This window comes from Palaemon carinicauda, chromosome 15 (assembly GCF_036898095.1).
Source record: "Palaemon carinicauda isolate YSFRI2023 chromosome 15, ASM3689809v2, whole genome shotgun sequence".
Classification (NCBI taxonomy): domain Eukaryota; kingdom Metazoa; phylum Arthropoda; class Malacostraca; order Decapoda; family Palaemonidae; genus Palaemon; species Palaemon carinicauda.
Window position 1 is genome coordinate 121,651,069 of NC_090739.1, and position 11,711 is coordinate 121,662,779.

An 11,711-nucleotide genomic window follows, 5' to 3' on the forward strand; every position below is an offset into this window, starting at 1 on the left:
AATTACCATAAATAAGGTTGGGTCACCTACTGAGTGGACTGTGAATTCTTCAACAACGTACAGGTAATTGAAGGCTGACTCTCTATTGATGAGGGTGAGCGCGTGTCCTGTGGTAGGTGTCGAGGGAGATCCCCCAGGTATGGGAGGTTGGCCGCGTGAAACTTCTCCTGTTGAGGTTGTAGCAATTGCATGCTGTGGTGCTAGTGTTTTTCCAGGTAATTCTCCTCCACTCGAAATTGAGTGATGAGACGATGTATTTTCAGGTAATTCCCCTCCCGGCGTAAGAACTGGAACGAGAGAGAAATGCTACTGTTATAGTTTTTTTTTTTGAAAGGTGTAAGGCAACTTTAAAGCACACATTGTAAAGCCAAATTGTAACACACGTAATGAATATCAATACGCAAAAGGAAACTCCCGAATCTCTATCCCAGATCTTATTCTACTTAATCTCCTTCCTTTCAGACTAAACTCACAATAATCCTGGGGTTGAATATTTAAAAAAAAAGATAAAGGTACTAAACATTACATTTTTATATTAAACAGTACTTACTTGCGTAGTGTTTCTTTCTTTTTTTGATAGGGAGGTGAGACTCGCTCTTTTCACGTTTCCTTTTCGTACCACTTTTCTCTAAAAAGAAAGAAAGAAAAGTAATTACTTTTTCACGACACTTAACACAATCACAAAAGTAATCGCTATTTCACCGACACTTAACATAATCACAATATTCACAGCATAAATATTTTCGAAATTTCACTGATAAGGATACTGTATATTATACCTGGCGAGGAATTTTCCATAGTGTAAATCACGAACGCCGACTGCTGGGCGTAACGTCGCAGAGGAAGCGCACACACCAAACTGGTGAAGTTGGGTCCCCCCCGAGGGAAGCAGTGACGGGAGGTGGACGTTTAAACCGTAGGCGTATCGGAGGGCGAGTCCTTAAAACTGTAGGCCTGGGTGTGCGTGTGTGCGTTTACGCGTGCGTGCGTACTATATATACGGCCCAACCTATGCCTTGGGCGCAAACGCGCGTCTGTCGTCGTGAGTGTACTAAATTCGTCCTTCGCCCTCTACTATGGAATATTCCTACAAGAACGACGCCCATCTCCTGGATGAGGAGATTACCACCTTCCAAAAGTGTAAGTTTTTCAAAGTATTTTCATTGAAAGTTTAGAAGTCCCTTAAAATAAGCAAATATTAAGTACAACGTTTCTTATATTATCCACCCACGTGGTGTGTGTGTGTGTGTGTGTGTGTGTGTGTGTGTGTGTGTGTGTGTGTGTGTGTGTGTGTGTGTGTGTGTGACCCTTGATTATATTTCCAAAACTTATATTTCAATGTTTATTCCCATAGGTGTGTTTACTCCATTGCTGGATGAAGCAGGAATTCGACAAAACCTAGAAAATGTCCGGAAGGTGAGGAGGGACCTTCTAGAACACTTACAGGAAGGAAGGGGTGCTGCTAAGGAGATGCTGGGGCAGTTGGGTACCTATATAGTGAGACCACAACTAAGCATGCTACCTTCGCCAGTCAAGGATAAACTCATCACAACCTTCAATGATCACGAGTCTACCTTACAACTCCTAGAGAATGCTAGGGAAGGAATTCTTCGTAGAGAGCTATTCTACGAAGAATTTTTATCAATAGCAATTAAGAGACGGGAAGAAGAAGAGGGACGCCATAACGATACACCCGTGTTTTTAATAACGCGGATAGAGGAGACGCCGTCATCAACGGGTGTTGATATCTCCACGGGTGCGGTGGGAGCTGCTAACGCGACTTGTTCCGGGGACGTGACCCTGGAGCGTGGAGAGACTCTCTCGGATTCCCAAGCGGTGGCCAAAGCCCTCGAAATGGAAGAGGAGGCGGAGAACGCGAAGAAGAAGGCCTGTGAAATGGAAGCGGTGCGGGAGAGTAGGAAGAAGAAAGCCTGTGAAATGGAAGCAGAGGAGGAGAGCCAGAAGAAGAAAAAATCGAAAGGGGCATGCAAAACCCCCAAGGAAAATACTCGTCCCTTTAAAAAAAGGGGTGAGAGTAACAATATCCCTCAAATGAAATTCGCGGGAATCAGTTTCCCCGACCCCGATGAGTATGATTTCCAAATATTGTAGGGGTGTGTGGCGCCATTAGGTAACTGAGGGAACATTTATCACCATTCAATTTAAAGGAAATGATGTCACTGCATTACTTTATTATCTTTTACATCTTAACAGTCGTCCATGTATGTATATCTGGCGTCACACCAAGCCAGAATTATCAATGGAGATTTGTGAGTTGCTAAAACGACGTAAATAAAGCCGATCCGCTTTAGTTATCTATTTTCAAAATATCCTGTATGGTTATTTTACTGAAATGTTTCCTAATAATAAACTTATATTAAGTAGTATGAGTTTCTTTTATTATCCTCCCACGTATTTTGGTGTGTGTGTATGAACTCATCTTAGACCCTATCCCAAAATATTTTGCTTTTGTTTTATTATTATTATTATTATTATTATTATTATTATTATTATTATTATTATTATTATTATTAATAAACAAATATTAAGTACTATGTGTTTTATTACACCTTCTCTGTAGAAAGAGAGAGAGAGCTTTGCCTAATGTTTAAGATTACACGTCTGGGGCAAGTTGGAACAGGTGCTTAGCCCCATCACGGCTTAGCCCTTTGACTCGGGTGTAGAGACTGTCTGGGCATGTTTTATCATTACAAAAAATTAATCCTTACAAATAGCCCAGGTGGGACAGCGTAATGGATGGTAAGATGACTCAGTATTACTGTAGACGATGACAAGTGTAGGCCTATCAACAGGTAGCGAACGGGGGCCTCGGGTGTAGAGACTGTCTGGGCATGTTTTACCCCTATCAACTATACTACGATTTCACCCTCAATATTTGTAAACAAATTCCCTTTAATAGTAGCCCACTATGAATACGTTCTCAAGGTTTTCTAAGCAGTGCCACAGTTCCTGGTACGTATAAACACGTACGTACGTACGTCATTACGAAGAGTTGCTTGATAATAACAAATGGTTACGTCCTCAATGTTTTGTAAACAAATTCCCTTTAATAGTGACACACTACCGTACGGTCTTCAACTCAATGTTTGTAAACAAAAAACTTAAAATCATACTCTACTTCCGTAAACAATTTCCCTTTAATAGTTCCCGTACGTATGCCATTACGAACCCTACGACCTTCAACTCTATGTTTGTAAACAAAAATAATACTCCCCTTCCATCAACACCGACCTACTGTCGAAACAAACGTCCTTCAAAGCAATGTTTGTAAACAAAACTCTTTAAAAATACTACACTTCCGTCAACAGTAAGCCTCTGTGACCTTGGGTGATCGTCTACGGCCATACCATCTTTTCCGGGTGAGGGCTACGAACGTCCTTCAAAGCAATGTTTGTAAACAAAACTCTTTAAAAATACTACACTTCCGTCAACAGTAAGCCTCTGTGACCTTGGGTGATCGTCTACGGCCATACCATCTTTTCCGGGTGAGGGCTACGAACGTCCTTCAAAGCAATGTTTGTAAACAAAACTCTTTAAAAATACTACACTTCCGTCAACAGTAAGCCTCTGTGACCTTGGGTGATCGTCTACGGCCATACCCTCTGTGACCTTGGGTGATCGTCTACGGCCATACCCTCATTTCCGGGTGATCGGCTGTGGCCACCCCTTTCTGGGGGGTGATGAGCTATGGCCAAAATAGTACTACTTATAGGTCTACCTGCTGAGTCATCAGCAGCCATTGTGTGGCCCTCCATGGTCCTAGCTTCAGTGGAGAGGGGGCTTGGGCGATGATAATATATATATATATATATATATATGTGTGTGTGTGGTCAGTCTCTAGAGCATTGTCTGTTGCCTCTACAATTCATGAGCGGCCTTTAAACCTTTAAATTTAGAAAATAAAAATAAAAAAGTTGATGGCTAATGCTGGGGCAGTAAGACTTGCGGGGAAAAAAAAAGGCTACGTTTTGTAAAATTCAAACCTTTCCCAGTTCCAGCGCGTCTTTCATGAGTCAGTCATTTCTGGAAATTGACCGTGAATAAAGGTCCCTCTGGCAAGGTGAAGAATTATTTCCAATAATTTATAATTCCAACAACTTGTCTTTGGAAAAATGTAGCAAATGCATTGTCAGGAAACGATCTTTTATTGAGGAAAATATCGATTTTTGATATCTGTAATGAAAATTATGTTCTCACGTTGTTTTGATATATAATCAAATTAAACTTCTAGGAGCTGTTTCAAGTGCTTCAATCTTTTTCTTCTTCTTCTTTTCCTTTTTCTTCTTCTTCTTCTTCTTCTTCTTCTTCTTCTTCTTCTTCTTCTTCTTCTTCTTCTTCTTCTTCTTCTTCTTCTTCTTCTTCTTCTTCCTCATTATTATTATTATTATTATTATTATTATTAGGAAAGAAGGTTAAAAAAAAATATATAGAAGCAGGAAGTAAAAATATACTGTAAAAATATTATTATTATTAGGAAAGGTTAAAATAAGAAAATATAGAAGTAGGAAGTAAAAATATTATTTAAAATAAAATCAGCACAAAACAGGAAGCTTTCTATATGCAACAGAATATAATAATTTCAATTTCTTTAATGTTAACATACGATTTCAAAGTCCTTCAGTCAACCTGAACAATAAAAAGGCATTTTGTCCATGTTGAAACTTCCTAAGTGAAGTTTTTTTTTCTTTAGTGTATTTAATAACACAATCTGTATTAGTTGATACTCTTCATCCAGGTTGTGACCCCAATTGATAACATGAATTTCCTTCGCTGATATATTTCCTCCAAGAAAGTTGATATTAATGGAAAGATTGCTACAGATGGCTACAGGAATACTCATTTAGTGTTGTAAATAGTCTTTAACTTTATATTCGACGTTACCTTAGATTTCATGAAATTTCTTGATGTAAAATAAAAAGGAGGTCACGGAATATATTTTAAGTCACATATACTAAAACTGAATGAAAATTGAGTGGTTTTTATTGCTTTCATTTCAATGACAACCGGTAAGCTAAACCACACACATAAGTAAATATATATATATATATATATATATATATACATATATATATATATATATATATATATGTATATATATATATATATATATATATATTCCTTAATATTTGTCTGGAGCAAATAATTTCTACCTATTCAAAATTATTTCCCCTTTAACAACGAAATAGAAGCTATCATTAAACGAGTCAAACTAACATCTGCGGATTCAAACTGCGCCACCATAAAGAATCTTGAAGAGAACCTTCCCGCAAGAGTATCAGAGTCAGATGCTACCTAAGGACACGGCAGGACAAACTTGGCAAAAGAAGACCAGTATAGAAAGCACAGTTGGAGAGAACTCGGTTTACTTATTTAAGCATATTCTTACTCTGTTTGGTCTTGGGCCCACTTCATGGCCACTAGCGTTCCTTGAAAAATTAATTCACGCTGGTGCTACTTATTCCTAACACAGTAAGAACGTCAACCTTGCATGCACATCAGTGAAGTTGGGCATGAATAGTTGAATGAACATGCAAGGGTAAGTATTTTTTCAAAATCTTATCTTGTAAAAAAACAAAAGTATCTAGTATAAAATGACCTTGAAGAACAACCATATCTCAAATGTAATTTATACAAATAATGATTAAACCTAGATTATGCCATCTAACGCATAGCATTATCTACATTAATTAAGCACAATAAAGTAACTAAGTTATTCCAAAAGTTCATCAGTTATTTGCACCTGAATCTGAGGTTCCAATACGAATATGTTCAATGTTAATGACATTATTACATAGATTTATGATTCGATATTAATTCTTTGATATTGTTAAAATTATTTCTCTCTCTCTCTCTCTCTCTCTCTCTCTCTCTCTCTCTCTCTCTCTTGCAGTCAAATATTTCTTTAGATAACAAGTGCAAATCTAATGAGAGTAGATATTCATATCAACCCACCCCTTCTCTGGTATTTGTTTGGTAGTGCTTCTCTCTCTCTCTCTCTCTCTCTCTCTCTCTCTCTCTCTCTCTTGCAGTCAAATATTTCTTTAGATAACAAGTGCAAATCTAATGAGAGTAGATATTCATATCAACCCACCCCTTCTCTGGTATTTGTTTGGTAGTGCTTCTCTCTCTCTCTCTCTCTCTCTCTCTCTCTCTCTCTCTCTCTCTCTCTCCACTGTCAATATGTGCAATAAAAGTGACCATGATATTTTGTACTTTTCTGCAGAGGTTAAAGAGCTCATTGCTTATTCTGATAAAGACGCACTGCAACTAACTTTTCTTGGCAATTGCTTGCAGCTTTTAACTAGACCTCTAAAAGCGCCTTTCTTCTTTGACATACATGAATAGATATGTATTATTGCTTGTAGTAGTAGTAGTAATAGTAGTAGTAGTAGTAGTAAGAGTAGTAGTAGTAGAAATAAATTGAATGACTTTTACTCTTACCTCTTTGCCATTTTTAAACCTGTGCATAAGTAAATAGTAAAGTGTGTTTTTTTAATGTAATTAAATGCTACTTATTGCAATCATTAAAGCATTATGATTATGTAATAACCGAAAGATAACTTGAAATAACTCTAAATTATCTATCTTCTATAAGTAAAAACTGCTTTAATAATTGTCCCACTTTACCTAGGCAAACATTCTAGGTTCCTATACATGATAGTTTTTCACTTTAAATATTAACCTAAATTCATCTAACTCATTTATATTGTAGTTATTGGATATTCTCACCAAACTGTTTCCATATAAGTTACATGTAATAAAATTTAACATTAACGTTACTGCTATACATATGCGCAAGACTATCAGCATATAGTAGAGAGAGAAAAAATGTCATATGTGTATATATATATTTATATATATATATATATATATATATATATAGTGTATATACATATATACGTATTATACACTCACACACATATATATACATACATAAATACACACACACACACCCACACACACACACACACATACACACACACACACACACACACACACACATATATATATATATATATATATAAACGTAGTAGAAAATATGCGTTGACACGAACACGTGACGAACACAACACGCCTCGTTAGACTTGAACCTGATGCAATTGCCTCAAGGGAAGAAATAACAACGTTCCGGGAGGCTGAGAAACAAGATGTCTCTCTTTTGGAAAAGTTAGAAAAATATGTTTTCCGACCATCAGGGAAAAGCCTACAAATCGGATGCTTTGCAGAAGCATTTTACCTTGACAAAAGATATTTTCCTTTTCTCTTTTATTGATAAGTAGTTGCCAGAATTTCTTTTGCAATTACATTTTTATTATCCTTTTATCTTTAAATCTTTTGAAAATTATTTGCTTAGTTTTATACTGAAAATCCTTTATTTGTATGAAATATTTTTTTTTATTCAATCTGTTCAAAGTTACACCACTGTGTTTTCCTGTTATATCTTATATCCCCTTCTTTATTTGATAATCTAATATTATAATCTCCTATTTTCAACCCACCATATTTCTCTTCTTTTCAAATGTTTATTTTCATGTAAACATATTGTCTCTTGCTCAAAAGAACTACTTGTCGACTTCCACTGGATGAATGACACTCCAGGAAATACGTTTTTATATAAAGTTTTGGAAAACTCATTTTTCTGTTGGTATTTGAAAGCCCTTATGTTCTTTTGTAAGTATCCGGACATTGTTTTGCCACTTGAAAGCTCTCGAGTATACAAGCAAGTAACAGTATTTCTATTCTTGACATATAGATGTAAGTTCAAAAGTAATATATGTTTTTTTCGAAGTGCAATGATTGAAAAACAATCAAATAATTCAAAAAGTAGTATAGGTCTCAGTAGATGAAAATATATGAAATAATCGTCTCTCAATTTTGTATATCATCACGCTCAGTACGTTAATAGTTGTTATTTACACCCAAACTATTTTTTAATACAAACGAAGAAAAGTTATATTTCAACAATGCTTCAAAACATCACTCCTCATAACCTCTTTCCAACATGGGAACTAACGGCACAAATTATTACTAAAAGTTGCCTCTCTAAAATGAAATGACTTAAATTTTCTTTATCAACTTTCTCATGAACCGAAACGAAGAAAAGGTTAAGTTAATGAAAAAGTTTGTCATTTTTTTTTTCTTTAACATGAGAACTTTAGTTTGTTTTCAAAACCGATTAATGAGCGCCCGAATCTGAAGTTTTCAAACTTTATTCACCAAATAACTGAATTTTTTTGTTGCATGAATATATATATATATATATATATACACATATTATTTATATATTATATATATACATACATATATATATATATATATATATACATATATATATATATATATATATACATATATAATCTCATTTTAACTACAATAGCCTATCATATACAAAACAGTCGTATAATTGGCCCATTTCAAAGTACATCTTACGCACTACCGATTTCTAGATTCCTTATAAAGGCCGTATTCTGTAATGGGTTGAGTTTTAATGAAATTTGTGTTTGTACATGTGAGTGACTGTGCATATCCATATCTGTCGCCCTTAAAAACTTTTTTGAAATTCAAGTATGATTAATTTACTGTAAGATGTCATGAGCAATTATTTCAATACAAAGCTTAAATCTGATATAATCCATGATTAATTCTGTAATTATATATATCCCTTACTCAAAAACCTTTATGAAAAAAGACGGAGATAGTCTACGTATAGGATTACTTGCTAAGACTTTTATATAACAATGTTAATCTTGATATTCCATAATATATCTTACAATAACATTAATACGTTTTTGTAATAAACTACTGATACAGCAATATCGACGAACGCCGCCCACTAACCATCTCAATGATTTCTTCTAAATAATGATATATTTTTAATATAAAGCTATATTTTTCGAGCACTGTTTGGAATTGTTTATGAAAATAATTACTAATCTGATAAATACTTTAAAAACTTTAAAGCTGCAAACTTCTATTCTGTTTAATGTTCTATTGTTTACTGCTTGCTTTATATAAATTCCACATAGTATGCCATCTCAAAATATTTAAATATATCTTATTAGAAAAATAATACAGAATAGATGCTTGCTTAATCCAACCCCTAATTCGGAATTGAAAATTTAATCGTCAGATTCATATCCGTTTGTTAAAAAGAAAAAAAAAGACGTTGTTCTTTGTCCATAGAATTAGGAAAACTGCACATCGTGCAAGCGAGCCGTTAGAAGGTGACTGAGAGACGTGTCGAGTGCAACTAACTTTATTTGGACGGAGCATGAGTATATATAGAACCCGTTCTAGTCAAGAATGACACAAAAATTCAAACACTATGATGCAGGAACATACAGGCATGAACACATTATCAGTGCGAGGAAAGAGCGATAACGATAATATACAAAAAACAGAAATACCGTTACAGTGTACGAGCGTGTGATACACTTGCGCAGGTACAACAATCAGCTGTAAAATTCTGTTAAATATATATGTGATCCTAAAGTTGTAGAATTATTTTATTTGTTTAGTTGCATCGCCTTTACGTTTTCATCTAATTTCTATTAGACATATACTAACGTTAAGGTTCCCAGGTGAACGTGGCAATAAATATAAAAGACATTTTCTGCAAATGGTGCTGATAGAAATTTGTTTCCATAGCGAATATATATCATGATTTTACTGAATGGCAGGGAAATATATGTATTTTTTCCAATAATAACTGGGCAAAACATCAAACACTTCACTTCAGTATAAATTAATGTCTCTCTCTCTCTCTCTCTCTCTCTCTCTCTCTCTCTATCTCTCTCTCTCTCTCTCTCTCTCTCTCTCTCTCTCTCTCTCTCTTCGGTGGCTTTATATAATATATTCAAAGTCAGGTGAAAAGCAACGTTTTCTTTTTATTCATAATATACTTATTTCTTTTATACGTGAATATATTTCGTTTTTTTTTTTTCACAATAGTTCTTGCTACTGATCTCCCATGAAAAGCGAAATCTTTCCTTTTACACAATTCATCCGGAAATAATGAAAAATACATTTTGACTCGCAAATACTGCGAATTGAACCGAGATCAAAAGCAGGCAATTTCGTCTTTGCTGAAGGGTATGACCTATAAAGTAATGAATCATACATTATAAATGAACTGCTCGTCAAGCCTATTACCACAGACTTTGATAACATTGGAATTCTAATGGAATAAATGTTGTGAGAGAAGCAACTACGAATACTTCCCGATACTTGGACATATCGTAAAACGGAATTCTAGTGGAATAAATGTTGTGAGAGAAGCAACTACGAATACTTCGCGATACTTGGACATATCGTAAAACGGAATTCTAGAAGAATAAATGTTGTTAGAGAAGCAACTACGAATACTTTCCGATACTTGGACATATCGTGAAACGACATGAAACCTGAGGATTAGAAATAGAGTCATAAGTTGTCTAATTAGTGTAGTTTGCAATGCCTTTCTCTGCATATTGTGTTAATTTAACCTCGAATTTATAATGACGATATTGCTATGCTTTTCATGTGATGCGCTATGAGATAACACGTGGAACCGTAAAATTAATAGATCAATTTTTTGCTTCTCTACTGAAAATGGCACAATAAGATTAATTTTAAAACACGAAAAATGACTGGCACACACCCTTACTATTAGCACCAAAACATTAGTTCTCAACCAATCTAATAATTCCTATTTAATCACAAGAGCATATAGACATTGCCCTGTGGTAGGGGTGTAAGAATACTACCACCGTACGTCTTACGTGTCATGGAAAGAAAATAAAAGGATCTGCTGCCTTGCAATATTGCCTTTTAGCAAAAGGCTACTATCTGCCCACTGCCAATAACAGTGGCAACAACTGCCTTGCAGTTGGACTATCAAGTCAAAGGCTATATGCCCACTGCCAATAACTGAGGTTAATATCCTGCTATGTGCACGATCGTAAAACCTGCCAAATTATAAACCATTGCCGATGCAATGACCCCTTAATGTAGGGATAACGATGGGAAAGAAGAAGAGCATACAAATAGTAATTTTTATCCATGGCCTTCCCTAGAAATACACATAATACTGTCAATGTATAATCTCTCTCTCTCTCTCTCTCTCTCTCTCTCTCTCTCTCTCTCTCTCTCTCTCTCTCTCACTGTTCCTTTGCGGTCACATTTTACTGTTATGTGCGTGTGCGTGCGTGTTTGGCATTGCAAGATATATAATCGGATTTATTACATCTTACACGAGTACCAGTAATTTGGTAGATTAGAGAAAATCAAATAGATTAGAACGTTGACTAATGTCCTTATGGATGGAGTAGTAGATTTCTCATGATTACCTTAATCAAAATGTTTGTTTTTTCATTATAATTTATCAACCTATAATGTCATTATTGACAAGAATTATAAATATAACAAAATCATATTATATACCGATATCATCCTTAGAAGAATCTAGTTATAAACGTTATCTTCAAAATTAACAATGGTTTTCAACAATTTCATTAACTGTGCACTTAAAAGTAAAGGACAATGGCTCCTGATTAAAACAAAATCATAAATTTTGTAGTTCACTGTAAGTGAACATAAAAATTCTTGATGAATAAGTAAGCCTATGGAATAAGCACACATACTCTGAACATACACACACACACACACACACACATGTATATATATATATATATATATATAACGGATTTTGA

General features: G+C 34.9%; 1 protein-coding gene across 1 annotated transcript; it reads left to right on the forward strand.

The window, feature by feature from the left end:
• Positions 1-760: 760 nt before the first annotated feature.
• On the forward strand, positions 761-2,296 carry LOC137654373 (uncharacterized). Its single transcript, XM_068387971.1, has 2 exons — positions 761-1,140; positions 1,355-2,296. The coding sequence occupies exons 1-2, from the start codon at positions 1,077-1,079 to the stop codon at positions 2,110-2,112; spliced, it is 822 nt and encodes a 273-aa protein (XP_068244072.1). The 5' UTR covers positions 761-1,076; the 3' UTR covers positions 2,113-2,296.
• The last annotated feature ends 9,415 nt before the right edge of the window (positions 2,297-11,711 follow it).